This window comes from Rhodamnia argentea, chromosome 4 (genome assembly GCF_020921035.1).
Source record: "Rhodamnia argentea isolate NSW1041297 chromosome 4, ASM2092103v1, whole genome shotgun sequence".
Taxonomy (NCBI): Eukaryota; Viridiplantae; Streptophyta; class Magnoliopsida; order Myrtales; family Myrtaceae; genus Rhodamnia; species Rhodamnia argentea.
In genome coordinates, this window is record NC_063153.1 from 7012034 (window position 1) to 7034213 (window position 22180).

The 22180-nt window shown below is 35.7% G+C and overlaps 1 protein-coding gene across 3 annotated transcripts in view; it reads left to right on the top strand.

The window, feature by feature from the left end:
- LOC115736191 (U3 small nucleolar RNA-associated protein 25) overlaps positions 1–17648 on the top strand; it is a 30877-nt gene extending 13229 nt beyond the window's left edge. For all 3 annotated transcript variants that reach the window (XM_048277173.1, XM_048277174.1, XM_030667751.2), the window contains exons 12-26: positions 3723–3910; positions 5325–5397; positions 7055–7114; positions 7230–7268; positions 7380–7468; positions 7565–7629; positions 7978–8024; positions 9502–9561; positions 10321–10392; positions 11371–11400; positions 12334–12428; positions 12558–12663; positions 15476–15538; positions 15699–15770; positions 17257–17648. In XM_048277173.1, the coding sequence (XP_048133130.1) occupies positions 3723–3910; positions 5325–5397; positions 7055–7114; positions 7230–7268; positions 7380–7468; positions 7565–7629; positions 7978–8024; positions 9502–9561; positions 10321–10392; positions 11371–11400; positions 12334–12428; positions 12558–12663; positions 15476–15538; positions 15699–15770; positions 17257–17331 (1134 nt within the window). In that variant the 3' untranslated portion in view covers positions 17332–17648. The remainder of the gene's footprint in view (positions 1–3722; positions 3911–5324; positions 5398–7054; positions 7115–7229; positions 7269–7379; positions 7469–7564; positions 7630–7977; positions 8025–9501; positions 9562–10320; positions 10393–11370; positions 11401–12333; positions 12429–12557; positions 12664–15475; positions 15539–15698; positions 15771–17256) is intronic.
- Positions 17649–22180: the final 4532 nt, after the last annotated feature.

Sequence of the window (22180 nt, forward strand, 5' to 3'; positions counted from 1 at the left end):
GTCAAAAAATCAAAATAACTAATTTTCAATTAAGATCTAAAGATTGTTACACTCCACTCTTACGAGTTCGTGGTATTACCCTAGACATGACTATAACGTGTCGAGCACAATTTGGCATTTTGGTACCTTAGGGCCTGTATGGCAACCATTCTGATTCGGAAAAGCGATTCTGATTAAAATGATTTTTTTTATTCTGTTCCCTGGATGAGTTTTAGAGAATCGGAATGCGTTTGGTAACTACATAAAATTTCTATTCCTGGAACAAAAATGCATTTGGTAATCGCACATAATTTCTGTTTCCGAGAGCAATTGCTCTTTCCAATTTTTGTCATTTAAGTCAAATAATTATGTAGTTACTTTGCGAAATTCCATCCTACATTTCGAATTAACCGAAGATTAATTCATATTGATTCTCTTATATAACATATTGCATATTGAAAATTAAAAACAAATATCAAGAATCATCACGAGTCATTTTCGCCATTTGTCGTGGGGTTTCATCCAACTCTTTTGAGCGAGTGGACAACCGATATGAGAGACACCATCGTTTCTGCAAGGAAAATGCGCTTTGCCCTGCATTGTTGTGTGTTTTTTGTTCGAGGAAATCAATTCTCATTCTTAATTCATCCAAAACTTAAGAACAAGAGCTCGCTAAGTGTTCATGCTGGTTATTTTTGTCTTTTTTCAAAATTTTCTAAAACTAGACTACGTCTAAAGTGCATAAATCTAGGCAAATCACAACCAATAAAATCAAGTGCACAATCAAGGAATCATGTCATTGATAAATCGCATCATAAAACCTTAACGAAGCCCTAAGGGCTTGGAAAATGTGGTTCGGGTTTAATTTCAAAAGTGTTTATGATTTTCCTAAAAAAGAGCAAAATCTTTGAAATCTAGAAAATCTAGGCCCAAATTTATGAAAATGAGGTTAATCTAGCCTAATCTAAGCTTCATCTATTTTAGGGATTTTTTGAAATTTTTCTGATTTTTTGAATTTTTTTTATTTTTATTTTAAATTTATATCTTGTATATATATATTTTTTTTAAAATGAGACCTCGTTCTATTTTAGGTCAAGGGAAAAGTGACGAGATGTGAGACTTAATTCTATTTTGTGATTCTCAAAAGTGATTCTTTTTTCCAGAATCGACTTTTTTTTGGTTAGTGACGAGATGTGAGAATTCATTCTGTTTTGTGATTCTCAAAAGCGATTCTTTTTTCCAGAACTGACTTTTTTTTTGTTCTTGTTTTTGCTCCAAAACTATTTTCGGGAACAGAATCAGAATCGGAATCGATTACGTTACCAAACAGGGTTCTTATCTTTTTTAGTTCTGAGGAACAGAATCAAAGAATCAGAATGGTTACCATACATACCCTTATAAGTTTTTCGATAGTAATATACCAAGTTAAAGGAAAAAGGAGAATCATTCAAGTTAACAATGACAATAAACTCATATGACATGCAAATCGTTTTACTCTTCATCCAACGTCCTCTTACTGTCTCCTGTATAGTCCACTGCACTTGTAAATCTGATTCTAGTTCTTTCGATTACTAATCGTAAACAGAACCAAAGGATTGAGTCTGATGTATCATTGTAGAAGAACTATTTGGCTCCCCTCCCTTCTCTTTTCTCTCGCAATTTGAAATAAAAGGAACTATGAGTTGTGTTTATCATGTTTCATGTTGTTCATTAAAAAGAGTGGAGTTGGCATTTTGCTATGAGTACGTTACACCTGGTCATGGAGACAACAGATCTTTTAATAGTGGTTGTGCTATCTCTTAAACTTAAATAAGTAAAAGAAACATTATAATCACTTTACATTATATATTTTTCTTCCTCGATATCAATTATTAGCACTTGTACTTTTTCTTGATTATAACAACAACAACAACAACAATGAAGATGATGACGACGATAATACTTTTTCTTGGTTATATTATTATTGTTATTACGGGTATAATAATGATAATAAAAAAAAATATTATTATCATGGTTTTATTGTGATTGCTTATATCTTGCTGCATTGCATGGGGAGCTTGCTAGTCCAAGCATTTAGTGGCTACCCAAACAAAATAAGTTGGAACAACAAGGAAAGCAATCAAACAGGAAGATAATCAGTTGAGAGAACATTTAAAATGGGCAAAAATTGTACAATGACATCAATACAGAGAAGAAATAGAAGGTAATGCAAGTGAAGTATGCGGAGTGATGAGGAAAAAGACAAGGTTAAGGTCTTTGTGAGGGAAACGGCTAAAAAGAATAAGAGCAAATGTCCAGAAAATCTCTACGTTAGTAGTTTTGATAACAAATATCCCAAACTTGAACATTTCGATTGTTTGGTATCAAATATAGTTTCCATTGCTTTGACGATCAAAAGTGCTGTCAAATTGCTGATGCGGTGAATCAGGGCTAACTTGGCACCATGTGAGGCTGATGTGGAGCCACATCATCCCTATATCTCCCAAATATTACAGAAATCAAAAAATTAACCTAAGATATTGAAAATTAAAGACATTTAAAGAGAAAAGCATTGAGAGGGTAGGTGGTTCATTCAGCAAACATTGCTGGTCTTGTTGAATCATGCCAGTACATAATAAGGGTCACGCCATCCTCACCTTGGCTAGTCAAGGCCTGACGTGACTCACGTGACCCTCGTGAGCTAAGGTGAGGATTGTGCAGCCCTTGCCCAGCCTTCTGCAGGACCTTGATCAACCCCGGTGAGGGTCTCTTGCCGTGGTTGGGCAAAGGGTCATGGGTTCCCTCACCTTTATAAGCTAGAGAGCTACCTGCTCCTTGCTGCAGACAAAAGTAAGAATGAAATTGGCCAATGGGTAAAGCGCTGAATCAATTGAATGAAAAATGCAAGTTTTGCTCATTTTTAACTAGTTTAAAAGTTCCGAGGTGACAATCTGTAAGTAAACTAAATGCTGTGTATGTTCTGATGATTTATTTTAAAGTCTTCTGTGGTTTTAACATGTTTTTTTTTTCCCCATATAGCCACTATTGACTTTTGATTTCCTTTAAAAAACCACCATCAAAGCAATTTCATATACGTCTAACTTTTGTGTTCAACAATCTTCAAGTCAAGAAATATGATTATGAGTGGTAATGGTTTAAGAAAACATATTTACAATGGAATAATATGTAGTACTTTATGCAATACTTTTTGCACGTGTTATTAATTGATGGTGTGTTTTGAAGACGCTAATATCAATACAGTAGTCTTTGTGAGAATCTGTTATCTCCAATCTATTTGAATGGTTTTTCAGTTCCTCTAAGTATAACAACTCAAAAACCACAATGAATTGTCTCTAAAGTGTAGATGACTCAAAAAACCTCGTTGAATCGTCTACAAGTATAGACAACTCAAAAACCATCATTCGAATTTATTTCAAAATATTTTAAAAGTTGTCTTTATTTGTTGAAATATGACTGTTTTACCTTGGCATCTACATGAGTCATTATCTTGCCTCAACCAAATGATTTACAGAAGCAGACCCCTATCATACCATGTGCTAGAAAAGGAGTGCTCCTCGTTTCCATAGTGGGTCCATGTACCTAAATGTGTCATGCTTTACATAACCTAGGGTTGGCATGCACTTGGTGCCACTGTGTTGCTAAAGTATTTTGAAAACCAAAGAGTTAATAAGGCCTTTTCCCCGGTTAAATGAAAACCCGTGTCACCTTTTGTTTGAATAATGGAAGCACAATATTGTCCACAGGTTAATGTAGAATCCTTGGGACGGTTCTCTGATGATTTTGGTGCTGGAGAGGCTCATGACAACGAGGATGATGAGGTGTTTCAGGATGTCCGTGGCTCTGGTCAGAAGTCTTCGAAACCTACTGACTTCCGTGCGCTATTTGATGGAAATCCTGATGACCACTTTATGGTTGGGATAAAATTTACTAGGTATATATTATCCTTCCTTTGGTGCCAGTTTTTTTAAGTGCCATGCTTTCTCTATTTATTTGGTTGTGATCATTGTTTCATGCTTTCTCTAAGTATTCCTCTCTGTTGTTTATTTTTTAACATAAAGTAGAAAAATTATATGTAAGTGTTTATAATGGAAGTTTATGATTTATAAAACTATAAGGAGGATTTTGTAACGATTTCCACCAAATCATGAAGGCAAGGATATCAGAATGTATCCAATCCAAGAGAACAAAAGAAATATGCCAGAATTTAACAATCCAGCAATTGTGGTTTTGATGCATATCTACATATTTATTTTTCTGACTGAGCCCCTGAAGGAAGAGCCACTCTGCAACTCATACTGGTCAGTTAACTCCGGGCTCTTAGGTAGTACCCTTACCTTGGACCAGGTGGACTTTGCTGGTGTAAATCCCCCGGGCAGGAATCAAGTACCTGACATCCAGCTCTTGGGAGAAAGCCCTTGCAACCAGGGCAACCCTATGGTGCTGATGTTTATGATTATGTACCTTTTGTTCCAGATGAGGAAAGCCTATTGGCCAGAAAAAACGTCTTTATGATCTTTGCCAAACATAAAGAATTTTGACCTTACCAAAAAAAAAAAAAAAGAATTTTGGTAATCTTAAATAAATTAAAAGAAGTAAATTTGATACTACATAAGACTTTTTTCTAACACCATTTTTAGCCATTGAAACAATAAATAGTTGGGGCTTGATAATTAATTATTCAGCCTCCTAGGATTATCTTCCCATTCCAACCTATGAGAGACAATAGGATCCCTCTTAAGCAGGGTGGTTGTATAAGGCCATCTTTCATGTGTAGACTTGGCAGGGTTTTGTATTTTGCAGTTAATTCAACAGTTCATTCAGAAAAGAAATTTACATTGGATTCCAGCAAGCAGATGCTCCTAAGGCATACTAAGCTGCTAACTAAATTGTCTCTATGTAAAATGCTTTCTGTTCAAGCAGACTAGAACATGACTGTTAATGATTTTCTTTCTCCTTTACAAATCCCATGCCATAGGATGAAGATCTTTTGTTCCTCTTTCTGGTTTAGGGATGATTTGGAAATAGTGAAAAATTAGGGCCTTTGTGGGGAAGAAACTTTTGTGAAGGAACTTATTGAAAATTGGTTAACTTTTCTTATAATGGGGATTACTCCTGGATGTAGATGCTTTGATTAACATTGAGTATTCTGGGTCTTGCGTATTAGTTTTTTTTGTGGCTTTAAGCTCTTTTTTGGCTTGGGGCTCTTTATGTAAATGAGTTGGCACTCCCTTGGTACCTCATGGTGAATTTCTCTTTACCTATAAAGAGGAAACATCTTGTTTTCTTTCTGATAGATTTATCTCTTCTTTTGGTACTAATCTTCTTGTTTTGTACTATTAATACAGGAAAAGCATAAAGCTGTACAGTGACTTCTACACATCAGACATGATTGTAGCTTCTCCTCTTGGTTTGATTACAGTAAGAAAATATTTCTCATGCTTAAGGATTATTAATTTTTTGGGAAGAATTACATTTTCCTTTTTCCTCACTCCGCACTCTTATTGATTGACAATGTGGTCGCATACCAGCAAGCATACTAAATTAGAAGGCAGATTTTAGTTTATGATCTTAAAGCAATGGAGCTGGCTATATGCTGAAGATTTTTTTGTGTTTTTAATCTTCAATGAACGTCATCTGTTCTTCGTCCCCCATCAAAATACATAATTGCCGGTAGGATACTGTAATTCTCTGAACTCTTCATTTTTCGTTGGCGACCATTTAGAGAATCAGTGCAGTAAAGATTTACCTCTCTATAACTTGGAAGAATCGTGCTACCGGCCACAATTCTTATTATTAAAGTGTTTGATGAGATCAACACCCTTGAGTACCTTCCCTTCCACAAAAGTCAAACAAGACTGGATACTTGGTTCCTTATTGCATAGAATTCTGAAGAAGCTCTAAAATTGAGCTTTTAGAGGGTTAGTGAAAGAACCATTTGTGCCACAATAAGCCACTTGAAAATTATCTTACTTTTTATTGGCAATGAAATAAAATAAAATAAAATAATTTTTTTTTTTTTGCTTTCCATTCGTGTAAGTTTCTTTTATCCAATTTATCCGGCACCTATTGTTACTCTTACAATTTCTGACTCCTCTTATCCACTTAAAACAAGTTTCTTTGGGATCATAACCTGAGATATTGTTTGATCAATTGGAAGGTCGTAGATTAGTTGGTCAGTAATGGGCGTTAAATCATTGATATTCTTCAATATAGCTCTGCTTGCAAAATGTTGGTGGAGTTTGGAGATGGAGAAAGGTTTTGGAGGAGGGTATGATTGCCAAATGGGATCCATGATAAAGGGTGGATCCTATGTTAATTGGAAGTGCATGGGTTAGGATTCTGGAAGCATATAAGGCAAGGATAAAAGACTTATGGAAGCGTATGGGGTAGGGTTTATGGAAGCACTGCACTTAACAGGGTAGGGTCATGCTGAGATATTCTTCGCAATTATTTCAGTGCTGGAAGTCTCCTTCTAGTTCCCCTTATTCAAGAAAATCAGGGAAGGCTGCTCCGTTTTGTCATGTGGTGTGTGTGGAATAAATGCAATAAAAGATCTTTCCAAGAATCATTAAATTTTTGTTTTTGTCGCTTTTAAATGTATTTGGGATTGCTCTGATCTTCTTAGTTCTTGGGGTTCTATTTGGTCCGTCTTTTTTATCTGTTCGTGTATATTCAGAATCTACATAAACATTTTCGTTTAGCTAATTATTATTGTCGCGATACAAGAAGTTATTACAATTTTAGAACAGCTCCTTTCATCAGATTGGAAGAGGATTGTTCTATTAGGATTAGTCCTCTACACAGATACACATCTGAGAGCCTGTGCTTACACAAGACCTTTTCTATTATTGTTGGTGAGAATTTCGCTTGATAAAGTACGACACATTGAGGGGAACAGCTGATTGGCCTGCCAAACCTGGTTGGCAGCTGTAGAGAAGGCAATATTTAAACATCATTTGTGCGTTAGGTTGAAAGTTCATGTCTTATGGACTTTTTAATGTTAATGATTTAGCTCATAATAAAGTTTCTTGCCTTTAATAAAGCATGCAATTGACATCGGAACTGTGAATGACAGAAAATTGGAGAGGCTGAGAGAGAGAAGGAGAAAGATGTTGACTACCTATCTTCTATTGAGGTTAATCATGTTACACATTCTATTTTGCAATTTTTTTAGTGGGTAACTTATTTCTTTTTTTGGAGGATAGTGCAGTTTTTGTCTGTTAAATGAGTGAGGATGTTTTACTCTGCAGATCCTGATCGTAGATCATGCGGATGTCATTGCCATGCAGGTACAGCAGGCATCTGCTTTCTTGCTTATGATATGTCTTGTATTCCAGAAAGATCTTTAGATTTCAGTGAATATATTTCTTCTTGACCAATTCTGGCTTAAAAATTTCCAGAATTGGTCGCATGTAAATACTGTGGTTGAGAAGTTGAACTGCTTACCCTCAAAGCAGCACGGAATGGATGTTATGCGCATGAGGCAGTGGTGAGTTCTGCAGAGTACTTATTGTGCAGTCTTATTGTTCCTTCTTTCTTTCGTTTAATGAGCCTAAATGTGATATTCGCATTTTCTCTTTTCTAGGTACTTGGATGGATATGCAAGGTTCTACCGTCAGTCAATAGTACTGGGTTATTTTTTAAATCCTGGTAAGTCAGACCCAGAAGCCCTTACTTTTTACCCTGTCAGATATCTTCTTCCATGAACACCACAGTAGGCAAATCTTGTTAAAGATAGCATGTAGAAATAGTATACAATTTTTTTCCATTGGCGTAAGTTTTATGTAGGTTCATATATATAGTTTATATAGGTGTGCAGCTGTAGCTGCACTATAATCATACAGATGTTGAGTTCTTGTGTGTATATGTTCTTGTATGCTCATTGCACTGTGGTTAAATTTCGCTTTCTCTTTTCTGTTTTGTTCTTTTTGGTGGGTGAGGTTTTGTGGGCTATCAAATTGTTTTAGGTGATCTAACCTGACAATACTACCTTTGCAGATATGAATGCTCTGTTCAATCATCACTGCCTTAATTATGAGGGAAAGGTGCGTACGTTTTCTTTCTTAGTAAATCTTTGGGGTGCTTATCAAAGCATTCATGGCCTTTGCTACGTTTAGACAATTTATTTTGATGCTGTGAATGGGGAGCACATATGTTCTGGTGCTAGAAGGGATGTGAGATGAATGCATTTTTAAGGTGTCTTTCGTTCTACTTATTCTTGGAGCAAACATACTGAAGAATTTTGAGCGCAAATTTCTCTGAAAGGGTATTGTCCTTCTGCTCTGGTGATTTAAGTGGAAGTGCAAAGTTTTAATAGATTCTCTCACAGCATATTGTTAAGAAGCTTGAATTGTCTTTGTTTCATTTCTCTATCTCCATCAATGACTTGCTTATACGTTTTCCTGTGCTTTCTTCTTTTCCGTTTTCTTAAATGTTTTTTAACATCGACTCTTTTAAGCGCCACGGAAATATTGAATGCATGTGCACCAAGGATTTAATTCTAGTCAAATTCACTTGATAGTAACTTAACAAATGGAGAAGTGGGGTGACACTGTCATTATGTAATGGCTCGTGTGTGTCATAGCCATGAATTGTTTCTTACTGTGCAAAATTTCTCGTCAAGCACGCATATTTACCACACTTCCAACTTTAAACATGTGAGTGCTAATACTACTCTACCCAGCAACAACCACAATGAACCAAGTCTTATTCATCTAAATGAAGTCGGCTATATGAATCCTTGTGTTCAATCCTGTATTAGATCCTCAGTAAACGCTTTTAGTTCCACATCCTTCTTGTCTTCCCTCGCCCTTTATAACAGTGTTTTCATCTCTTGCTCACCTCTTGTCACTGGAGTTTTCGAATGTCTTTTAAAATGATCACACCATCTCAAAGGAGCTTCCATCATCTTATTGTCAATTGGGGAAACACTTCCTGGATAGTTCATTTCTAGTCTTGTCTTTCCTCCAGTGCCCATACATCCAACAACATAATCTTCTGTCTACTCATTTTACACTCAAGGTAAACTTTTTTTACTTGAGCAAATGGTATCAACTCTCATTCTCAATGAAGTGAGTAACAATAGTACGATATGGTACTGGAATAAACATTGAGAACAGGTAGTCTGTTGGTTTTCCTTTGTGATGCGATGTTCAATTTTGTGTTTCAGAGATTAAAATAAACACAATGTGAATATTAAAAGTAATATAAGGGGTGAGTAGGGGCCGGATCTTTGATGAGCCATCATCAGTAGCAAATGAGGTGACGTTGGGCTGGATTGGAGTTTTTCTTTTAAAGATCTCATTTGTGGGTTCCTATCAGAAAGAAGAAGGCCAATCTATATCTAGTCTTCTTATATGTGTGACAGCCTTTCATTTGTTTTTGAATCTTTTAGCATTCTTAATATGGATGGTGAGAAGTTCTATTTTCCAATTCTCTCAGATGTTTCGGTCAACCTTAACCAAAGATTCTGCTCTGGCTCTCAATGACTAATTAATTTTGACTACGTATTAACTTGTGCAGGTGAAGTTGGTCTCTGTGTACAAAGGAATTCTGCCAAAAGTGTTAATCCAAGCACGTCAGGTAAAAGGCCTTACTATACTCCTTCTAGTTTGTAATGTGCAATCAGATTCACCTCACTTACATGAAGATGATTGTGTTTGTACTTGGTATGACATTTCTGTTGCATGGCAGATTTCTTCGTTAAATCCAAGAAATTCCTTTTATTGTCCTTCCATACACTTTGTCCTTCAAACCTGAAGATTCATTGTTATAGTTCCTCCATATAGTGTAGAGGAGGTGACCCATATTAGTTAATTTACTACATGAGCCTTCAGATGACCAATTAAGTTTTGTCGCTACTGTTATAGGACATAATTAAATGGTTCTTTCCCATGAAGTCCATGCACATACTGTAAATAGAGTGACCTGATGCAATAGATATGAAATGTCACGAGTTCTGATTACTGTGAAATACTATCATATTATGTTGAAATTTTTTATTACTGTGAAACACTATCATATTCGATTGAAATTTTTTTCTATGGTTAGATATCGAATAACCTAATTAGGGATTTGGTTATTAAGTGGATTGTGTATATATATGTGCTACATGGATAATTAGCAATTGCCTGACCTAAGTAGTCTTCATGAGAAGCAATGTTCCGTACAATATTGGCTCTGTCCAAACTTCGTGGTAGCCTTTCTTTTTTAGATATACAGTTTTTGACTTTTTCTTTTTTCATATTAAAAGATTAACAAAGATTCATCTTTTTTTTTTCTGCTTTCATTGGATTAGGCGGGCTTCTTCCTCTGATATTAAAGTTTCTTCATTTCCTGCAGATCTATGAACGCTTTGATGCTGACTCAATAGCAGAAGCTGATGATGCACGGCTTGAACATTTTACTAAGAAAGTATGGATGTGGTTATTTTGCTATTTTGTGTGCTCATATGTTCATTTCATTCAGGTCATTTAGTGAGTCGTGTAACTTAGTCCCCGTTAATCTGTCGCATTTATGCATGAGTTATATGTGCATTTTGCATCTTTGAGTTCTTTATAAAGCAATGCTGTTTGCTGAGTGGTTGTTTGTCCTTGTGTTATGTTGGTTGAAGTTTGTTTTGGCCTTTCTCATGCTGCTCTGATTTCGTCTTTTGGTCAAAGTTGATATTGATCCATAAGTCTTTTTTTGGTCTCATTTGTTTTTTGAATTTGTGTTACATCTATCTGTGTATTTGAGTTACATCTGAATTCGCTAATTCATTTTTCAATGACCTAGTGTTTTAAAATTGCATAACTTGCCTTTTATCCTATGATTTTCTGGAAGTTCCTTTCCAAAACAACCCATTGCGGAACTCCACAATGCCTAACCACCTAGCTAAGTGTTTGAAGATTACTTTAGTGCAATTTTGAAACTAACATTAAATTATGTGATATTTCAATAATGCTGCATATCCGTGAATGTTTATGACACTTCAAGTTTTTTTTTGGGTTAACATTAAATTAAATTTTGAATAGTCAATACAAGTGCTCATTTCACCGTTGAAATGAATGAGGCATAAGTGTAAACTAGTGAACTGAATGGCCCATATCTGAGCAATCAACAAGTAGAAAGAAAGCTAAAATGATGACTGAAAAGTCAACCTCGATAGATTCATGCTAGGAAAATCTACAGATATACGTCTTACCTTTCTAATGATTTGTGAAGAAAAGAAGCCCGCTTAACAAACTACTTTCCACCTTCATTTGTGATTATTTTTCAGATTATTACCTTTGGGGTACAGAAGCGATGCTTCTGTACAGAAAACCAATAATTTGCATTAGTTATTGGCATACTCTTAAGTCAGGTATAAGCTTGTTTTTCTCGTATTCTAAGTTCAGTTTCTTCGTGCAGGTATTCCCAAAGATTAAAGATTCAATACAGGTATGTTGACTGGAATTAGCATAGATATGTGAAAGTGATCCAGATATCCATCATCCCACCCCAACCCCCAAAACACACACACCGAGATGTGGATTGTGCCACGCTACATATTTTTGTGGGGTTTGCTGTAAAGTTTTCTAGTTTTATTAGATTTCTTAACAATAAATAGATCTTCCATATGGTATTTGCAATGGATTTCTTAACGCTTGTACTGGATATGTTGACTAGACAATTTGCTATATTCTCTTGGGGCAAGATCTCTGCTACTCTATTTGATTATTTGTATTTTAAGGTTTCTGACGACCTTTTTCTATTATCAGAGTGTTTATTTTTTCTCAGATTCAGTTTCCTCTCCAACTCATATTGCCTTTCATGACAAGAATGCATAGCCAGATAGAGACATTATTGACCTTTTTTTTTTCTTTTGCATTATTGACCTTTTAAGAAAGCATTTTTTTGGTTTTGAAGTTTGTGGGGGAACTAAACCTACTTTAGGTCAACCTCTTTAGGTCAAAATCAATCTCCGTTTTCTTGTACCTGATGACCATCCCTTTTATCCGAGTATGTTCTTTATCCTCGCATTCATTTTCCTCTCCAGCTTAGACGATGGCAAAAGATGAAGAACTTTGATGACCTCTTAAGATTGGATTGTCTCGAGGGTAATATTATTATGGGGCACTGAAACCTCTTTAGGACAAAGGAAACTTCCTTTTTCTTATTCCTGACAACTTTATATTAAGAGTATATTCTTTTTCGTCACGTTCATTTTGCTCTCCAACTCGGATGACCTTTTGTGGCAGAAAACGAAAGGGACTTTCATTATCTTTTAAGATAGAATTTTCTGAAGTGTGATTTTTGTAGGGGGCACTAAACCTATTTTTATAAAAAAAATTAATTCCCTTGTTTTTTAACGTGATGACTGTTTTTATGCAGGGTGGGATCATGCTTTTTATCAGTTCCTACTTTGAGTTCGTTCGAATTCGAAACTTTTTGAAGTCACAAAATGCTTCTTTCTGCCTACTGGGGGAGTAAGGACTTTTCTACTGTTGTCAATGTCCTACCATGTTACCTCTTCTAAGTTAGAAGGCATTAAATGCAAAAATGAGTTTTGTGCATTCATTTGAAATATGTGCTTGAATTAATCTTTCTTATTTTAGGTACACAAAGCAGAGTGATATTTCTCGTTCACGAGTTTGGTTCTTCGAAGGCAAGAAGAAGATTATGCTGTACACCGAACGAGCTCACTTTTACCACAGATATAAGGTCATGTAGCACATGACCTTTCATTTGTGTTGTATATTTAAAAATGTCATGTCCATAGAAATCATGTGGGACTTTTCACGAGTCAATAAAACCCACTGTTAAGCAAGAATAGGATATGTTTTTGGATCCAATATGAATGTAAAGTTGGTATGAAGTTATAATTATGCCTATAATCGAAGAAAGAATTGGTACTTGACTCTGTAAATCTAGCCCAACATTAAAAGTGTTAAGAGCAATGAAATATTAAACCACGCTTTCATCTAACAGCTTAAGCTTTTATAACAGTTGATCGTGGTCTTATCAAATCTTTCATGGTATTAGAGCAGGAGGTCCCGAGTTCAAATCTTTCCAGGCCCCTATTTGCCTCCCCAATAAAATATTTCCACACTTAGTACTAGGCAAAAAGATCGGACTAAGCGTGAGGAGGAGTGTTAGAGTAATTAAATATTAAACCACGCTTTTATCTAACAGCTTAAGTCTTTAGAACAGTTGGCTATGGTCTTATCAAATCTTTCAAAAAGGATACATGCAATTTCAAATCTAGCTTATGTTAACCAATTGTTACTATTTCTTTGTAATTGATGACTTGATCCGACGCTCTATTCTTGATGCTGCAGTTACTTCCTCCCCGCCCTCAGCCAAATAAATAAATAAACCACCCCTCTATTCACCTTTTTGGAACTTGGATATAAACTTCAAAACGTCATTTAGTTCAACTGTAATAATAGATAAGTTCATTTGGTTGGTTTGGAAGCATTAAAAATTAGCTTAAAGGCCTACATCTTTGGTATAGCGGAGGTTTGCTCTTTGATGTAAATGCTTTGCTTGATATTGTGGATTCCTTGTCTTGTAAATGAGCCCCCTTTTTGTTTTGAGCTCTTTCTGGATAGAAGCTCTTTTTGTACATGGCTTGGCACCCTCTTGGTGCCTCAAAGTGAATTTCTGTGTGAGAATCGAAAAAGGAAAGAAAGATACGAGAGTTCACATTTTTATTTTCTTGTGCATTTTATGCTAAGAGATAATTTTTGGGTCTGGTTGGACTTGATAGATTGATGAGCCTGTCAAGTTCTTGGTTTGTTAATTTTGATTTAATCTTGAATTGACGTATATTGTATATCAATTGTGTCTTTGTTTGCCTTCAAATTTCCCACGAGATTTAACTGGGTTTCGTCTTTTTAAAACCCAACTAATGTGAGAATGTATTGCATGGTGAGTATCTAAGTAAATATAGGAAAATATGTAAACTAGCAACCATAGCACCAAGAAATGATGTAAGTGCTCGCTTTCTTCCATCCTTGAGGACTAGGGTCTGCATCCCTAACTCTATTTGCCGTTGCACTTTATCAAAGTATATGGAATCGATAGAGAATTGAGCTTGCAAATGACTTAGTACAAAATAGAACGCAGCAGTGTAAAAGGATTCATATAGCCAACCCCAAATCACTTAATGGCTTAAACCTTAGTTTGGTGTTTTGTGTGTGGAGTTGATAAATACGTTAAGTAGAAAAAGCAAACGATATATGTGGTTATGTAAGAGGAGTTCTCTGCCCACATGTGTGCACAATGCTCGAGCCCTTTAACTCAAGCTTGCAGACATATTTTTACAATCACAATATTGCATGCCATCTGAAGTTCTGATTGATTATCACATTTGACTAGTTAAAAGTCAACGTTGGTCCAATCCTACTTTTTGACATCGACTGTCCCAGATAGAATGTCTATTCTAAAAGTTTAAGCTTTTAGGTTCGTAAGGCCTATGTCAACCCCGTTAATAAGCAATATGGGATATACTTTCACTCCCCTTCTCACATGCTAACAGCATGTGGAATTGACGAATGGGGAGTCATGCGATAAATCTAGGGTGAACCTGACTCTTAGACTATGTTAGAATATTCAACCTAAAAGCTTAAGTTATTCAGTGGAATGAGACCTCATATATATAAGACCTTTGTAAGCCACATAAACAAGCGATGTGGGAGCAGATCCAAATAATGAAGTTGAACCAGATTTGGACCCTTCTGGACTGACTGTTAGACTGGCAGGTTTGGTCAGTTTTGCAAAACTTGGTTCGGGAAGTCAATGTGTAGACATCTTTCCTTCACTGTCCACAGTTCATATATGCCAATAGATACACATATACATGTTTATAGTTGCTATACACGTGTGTCCTTGTGTGTCTTTATCTATTAAAATGATTGTGGCTGTCATGAGTCAATTATTACTTTTTTGGTCTATAAGGTTCACTACCTACTGCGCTTGATAAAAAATCTAGGTTGTATTAGGGTAGGAATGCCTTTAAGGCATTTCAAATGATTCATGATATTGTGAGTGAAGATGCATCTGGTCGTAAGAAGGTACTACAGAGAAACTGTGTAGGTGCAGATACTGCATTGCTGCTCATTATAACACCATATGCTAGAAAAAATTTAATAAACAAGGCAAGTTTATACCTAAAAGGAATGCACCAGCTGCAATTACAGATATATACATTGTTAGTTGCTAAGAGATGCAAATACTGATATAGTACATTGGGCAGGCCCATTTGATGCCCTTTCTGCCAAAAACTTTCTCAAGAGAATTAAAGGAATTGCAAGGGGATGAAAAACTCTCTTCTATGCTTAATCTAGATAACTAATCTTTGGGGGACATACAATAACCTTTTAAGTGACAATTACATGCTTACGTCGTTCTGCTTACTGTTTGTAAAACTTCTGATGATTACATACCAAGTCCTTATTCATGGTCTCTCTTTTGATACTTTCGTTTTGTTGATGCACACTGTTGAATAATTTGTCTATCCTTTTGTCCACAGATCCGAGGCATGCAAAATTTGATAATCTATTCTTTGCCGGAGAGGAAAGAGTTCTATCCAGAGGTAGACATTTGTTTTACATGCTGCTTCCTTTTCCCCCAGCATTTGATCATTGTATGGCATTGGGCAGGGTTTGCATGCTATGGATGCAAGCTCAATAGATGTTTTCTTTAATGATTCTCAATTAATATTTCCTACTGTGTAATTTATTTTCTGATGACAGATTGTAAATATGCTCGAGGGTTCTCATGACTTGACATGCACGGTGCTTTTTTCTCGCTTTGATCAGATCCGGGTAATGTGCTGTTCCTATTCTGCCCTTCATTTTACTTTTCTGCGAGATAATACATCGAGGAATGGACTAAAACTTTTTATGGTCTTGCTTGTTTTTCAATGTGATAGTGTTGGGTGGTTGTGGGTAGCAATTTCATATGTTGAGTGAAATAGGAGTCTCTGCGTGACATTGTTGTAATGCAATGTCATCAGAAGATAAATGCTGCTCATATAGCTTACCCTACTTGGTGAGTGAAGGAAGATTAATGCATGCTAACACCGCATCATCAGAACAAAGCATTGGGATGCAAGCTCGATTGTCTATCAGTTCATGCATTTATCTTCAGATGACATTGCTGTGTTTAGCATGAGACATCTGTCTTGATCCCGTTAATCAAGATATTGTTGTATGGTTTTCCATGTGTTTCTCTTCTCTTTTTATATGCAACCAATGGTAAATCCTTTTCATTGGGGCATGTGATTGTCGTCATTTCTGTTCGATCAGCTTATTCTCACCTTACTGTTGATCTAGCCGTGTATGTGCTTCCACTCGAATATACTCCTATCTGATCCGATCATTATGCGACTGTCCATGCTTATTTTGTGCACAGATTGGTAGGGCTGGCTTTGATGGAACACTTTGTTCACAAGACACGTAGTTAGTATTCATGTTGACTTTGATATATTGGTTCGGTTTAACCCACTTATAATTTCGTTAGCTTACGATGTCGTGTATGGATTCCACTTAAGCCATTTAACAGACGCTTGAGACATTTTGGTTCTCTGAGATCCTACTAGCCATTCCTTGGAGACAACTAGCCATATGCCTCCAATGGCATGCGCTTTCCAATAACTTGTTCTGATACCTTGTTCAACTACTTCCTTTCAAGAAAAAAATCAGCACTTTAAGGGTTTGTTCCTCCTGTTCCTTCTTTTGATTTGAATGTTTCAAGAACCTAGCCATATAGTGCATATTGGCAGTTTTGACCTTGAGTACTGAAAAAATCAGCACTTCAATGTGGATATCCGAGGATTTTTGTGACATCCGATTAATTTTAACATTGGCATGTAGCAGAAAACTATTTATCTTGAGGTTCATACCATGGCTAAAGTTTCAACCTCTAGTAGTTCAATTTATTGTCCAGAAAGAAAAAAGGTCTTTACTTCTTTCGCTTATTGCGGATATTTCTTACATTGGTGAGTAGCAGGAACCTATTTAAGCCTAGACGAGGCTTAAGAGGTTCATATCATGGCTAAAGTTCATACCTCGAGGATGTCACTTCTTATGGCCAAATAAAAAAAGGTTTCACTTCTTGCATATGAGTCAAGGACTTTTTTATTTTCTAATATTACTTAATTTCAAACCGTTCAAACATCAGTATTTTTGGGGAATTGGAAAGATAGTATGTTTCCGATGTGTCATATTTAGTGTAAGGATATTTGTTTATGTGCACTGTGCATTAGCGATTCACTGCCTTATTGTTATTTTTTGTGGTGATTATATTCAGCTGGAGAGAATTGTTGGTTCCACCGCTGCGAAGAGGATGATAACATCAGAGAAGAGTGTATTTGCTTTCTGTTAATTGATTATGGTCGACAGTTGACATTAGAGGGTATACGATTTCCCATTTACGGTTGTTTATTCAACCCATAGAAAATAGTATAGGATTCCAGGGCTCACAGAGGCATATTGAGCCATTTTTTCGAAATAGATGGAAGAGAACGAAATGAAGACCCTGAGATGGATCAGCAGTTTTGCCTAGGCGTTTCCATGTCTTTCTTGCGTGGAGCTGCGTTAGAGGAGGAGCCCTAACTTATAGCTAACGAAGTGTATAGTGCATATTGGCAGTTTTGACTTCTTGAGTATTGGGAAAATGTCAAACGTGTTTTTCCAAGTTCAGATCTGCTGAAGTTTGTTTGTGTCGTCCGTTCTTTTAATTCTATCTTCTGTTTTGCATTTAGCTTCTGCTATACTGCGCCCAGAAGCGCAGGGTGTTCGACCTTTGATCATTTTATTGGCATTAGCCGGTTACTATGTGTCAATGACTCGGCACTGCAAAAGTTTGCATTACTGTAGAGGTTTGGTAATTTACTTCTCGTCTTCAATTAATATTTGGTTGTCTTAAACTCAGATATGTGAAACATTTGCAAAAAAGAAGATTTACCCTGAACGAGTCCACTAAATAAAATCCTAGAAGGAGATTTTTACACGATCGTAGCGCAAGAAGATACATTGGGCTTATTTGGTTCAGTATTTGAAATGGGCTTTGATGCTCTAAAGTCTATTGGACAAATGTAAATGGCGTTATTGTCTTACCTACCATTTGCAATTCAGCATTGCGGTTATACTAAGGCTGGCTACGGATGTGAGCAATACTCGCGGACTAATATAATCAAATGGGAAAAAGCAAACAGGCATTTAAGGGAGTGCAATGTCATGTTCAACGCTTGGAGCCCGTCAAATAGCTTATGTAGGGAAATTGTAACCTATATCCAATGCATTCGATTGACCGCTTTTAGAAGTTAATTTGAGGATACTTGTGTCCTCTAAGAGAGTGGAGAAACTTCAAATACATGTTAAACTTAAAGACCTTATGGTTGAAATTTCTGAACCTCTTTAAGTTACTGTAATTATTTCAAAATTGCCTTCAATTTGGAATGATCATCGAAAGAAACTTTTCCACGCCATTGAAATCTGATTACGGGTAATTGATGAACACATTCGAATTGAGGAAGGTTCTTGAGACCGTGAGGCTAATTATGTGAAAAAAGTCGTAGATAAGGTGCATTTTGTTGAGAATGGCAACATGAGCAGAGACAAAGAAACCATCGAAACAATGACTTTTGCCGGTTTATATGGTGTAGGGGCGTTGGTGGGTGGCGGGGTCGAGCCTCATTCGTCACGTTCTTTAGGGTTTCAACTTGGGTGTTCATCAACTTTAGCATGGCCGTGGTGATCTTCTTCATTTGCTATTCTAGGCCGCTTGTGTGGCTGATTAGCAACGGCGGATGGCTTAACTCGGAGTGCTCCGATCTCGGCAGCCGGCGGCAGTGCGCTAGATGGATCTTCACCCACCCATAAAACCTTGTTGAAAACGATGAAAGGAAAAATCATGCAAATGATTACAATGACTGAAGTAATAGAAAAGAGACTACATGCTTCTGAGCCTTACGAACTTACATACAAGATGTCAATTTCCATGTTTTGGCACCAAAATGTGATGACTAGAGAAAAATATTCGTTACTAGCCCTCACACACGCTCTAGTTTTTGGAAGAACTAGTACTTCGAGGATCGACAATGCATATAGACGACTGTCATGGATGAAATGATGGTCTTAGGGTTTATTTAGAAAGCATCGGACTAATTTTAAAAGCAAGCAAGGAAGATGTCGAACATCGACAAGGAAAATTCCAAGTGAATTATTTACAAATCCGAAATGGACGAAAAATGAAAATAACAGACAAGCTTTAGAAATTATCCGATCGGAAAGCTCCGAAATGAATTGGAAAATGCAAGTTGATGTAAAAACACGTTTGAGAAGATGTAAATTATACGAAATGACTATATGTGGAACGATGGAAATTGTAATGCACTTGGAGTAACATTTGCATTGCCGGATTAAACAGGGCGCGGCGAATAAGGCTTATTAGAAGAACGTCACTTACGGTGAGTTTGTTTGAGTGAAATTTGTTTTCGGGAATTATTTTTTCGGACTTTCACCGGTTTGGTTTGTCGAAAATGAATAGTCAACGAAAAATTCATGCATAAAATTAGCAAAATGAATTCCTAAATTCATGTGAAAGCACTTCTGGAATTGCTCCTATGGACTTATTCAATTTTTTTCACATTTAATATTTTGTATTTTATATTTTACAATTTATTTATATATTTTCTTTTATCTTCTTCCTCCGCTGGTCATCGAGCCTCGGTGATGTCTTGCCGACCGACGAGCTCGAGGCTCACCAGTGGCCGCCGCCGAAGGATCGCGATGGAGAAAGAAGGAAAAAAATGAAAAAAATTATCTAAAAGGTCTAATTTTTATTTTTTTTCCTGAGATAAAGTGGTGAGATTGAAATCATTTTCTAAATGAGATCCAAATACCAAAAAGCATTTTCAGTTAAATATCACCAAACAAAGAAAAACTCACTATTTTCCTAAAAAATGATTTTCCGGAAAGTATTTTCTTTTAATATGGAGTTTTCCGTGAACCAAAGCAGCCATGGTAAGTTTGTTTCGCTGAAAATTCAAGATTTGAAAAATATTTTCCAAAAAATAATTGGTTATATCTCTTAAGAAAATTAGTTCACAAAAATTCTTTTTATTGTGGATAATAATTTCCTAATTAATTTCATGGGTGATGAATATATATTGCATTCATTCACTTTTATAAGCAATACAAGCCATCATTTTTTGAAAAATCTATTTGAAATCGTAAGTTTCATGATGGTAACGAAGAGATGAAATGAATTTAATACTTCTCAAATGCACACAGACACCTCCTTTGCTTGGGGACGACTAAAGCAAAACTACATAAATAAGATAATAGTTTACCTACAGAGCAACAAGGAACTCAATAGGGTGGATGAGAGAAAGGAGACACAAAAATCACCGGTTAAAAAAAGAAAAAAAGGTGAATAATTAAGGCGTGCTTTTTTTTTGTTAGAATTATCCTAATGTGGTCTATATTAATTAAAACTAATATATTGACTGGTCTACTAAAGTATGACATATGCTTTTAATATATAATATGGACTGGTTTAGTGTAGGCCGAAGAGGCACGACTAGTGATGAGAGGGTCTATGTCGAAACATTTATATAAAGCTCAAATCCCCAGTCTAGCCTTTATGATCATAAATTTTCAGAATGTGCTTGTTCGTTCTGTGGTGGTTCTCTCATCGGCCAATGACAAATCAAAAGGAATAGAGGGGAAGACTTGGTCTGGTGAATCATAGACGTTCCACATCAAGATGGATCCCAAACTAGGCATGTTTGCTAATCCCATTCTATATGGCATGTTTGTTTCTATTTTTGGTTATGGTGATCCGAGCGTTCTACATTTTTGTAGGAAACTCAAGATTTAGAAAATATTTTTCAAATAGTGATTGATTATATTGCTTAGCAAAATTAGCTAGTGAAATATGATTTTTTTTTTATCAACAATAGCTTATACCTAATTATTTTTATGGCTAATGAAAATATAGACATAAATATAATTTTCATTCATTTGTTTTTTGTAATAGACACAAGCGGTTATTTTGACGAAAAATGTTTCGTAAATTTTGAATTTTCCGTGAAAACCACCCTTAATTTCAATTGCAAAGAGTAAAATGTTCTCAAAGGTGGGTTCATTGCTGCTTGGAATGCCAAAAAGCAGAGGCATGTGTGAGAAACCGTTCTCTTGTTGTAGTGGGTAATGGGGATTTAATTAAGACTAAGGAAGACTCCTATTAATCCAAACTACATGTTCAACCTCGGCTGTCTTGAATGAGTACTTTGGTTGTCGATTATTTGCAAGCAGGGGTAGTAATTAATATGATTCCAAAGAGTGTTGTTTGAATTAATTAACAATATGTCGTGTGTCCTCTTAGTTTTCTAAGTTTTTTTTTTAAATTAAAAATATCCATAATATGAAAAAAGGAAGAAGCCACAATGGATCAATAGAATTGTTAGTTAAAACCCATGCCAAAACACATTATGTAAATTAATTGTCATGTGGGATCCATCTATTTCACGGAAAACGAACCATTATGAAAATATTTTTCTTAAAATGATTGGTTACATAGCTCGGAATTAGTAACCAGTAAAATCATCGATAATAGTTTATGCTTAAATATTTTTGTTGAGATAAATATCGATTTTTCGTTCAGTCATTCTTTATAAGCAATTAAATGATATTTTCAGAAAAATATTTTTCAAAACATGTAGGGTTACCGCAAAAAACTCCAAACTAATTCATCTATGACAAATTTGTCTAATATTAATTTTTTTTACCACCAAAAACGGTATAACTGTGACAAATTTACCCTTTATTAGTTTCGGTTAAATTTATCATCAAATTCTTGAGTTGGATGATATGTGATAGTTAACGGACTTACTAGTTTGAGGTTTGTACCTCTGTCTTTCCTAGGTACTCTCTTAGAATTTTTCGTGATATTAATTCAATTTAATGAAAGCTGAAGGGGTAAATTTGCCGCATTGATACCACTTTGGAGTTTGTTATGGTTAAAAAAATAGTTTGGATTAAATTTATTACAAATATACCAGTTTGTGGATTAAATTTATAACCGATATCCAGTTTGAAGTTTTTTATGGTATTAACTCAAAAATTTAGGAATTTGTTTTTATTTTTGGGAGATTAGGAGAAAAGTACAAGCACTTCTGAAAATCACCTCAAACTCAAAGAGCTCAAAAGGCGGACACATTCGATTC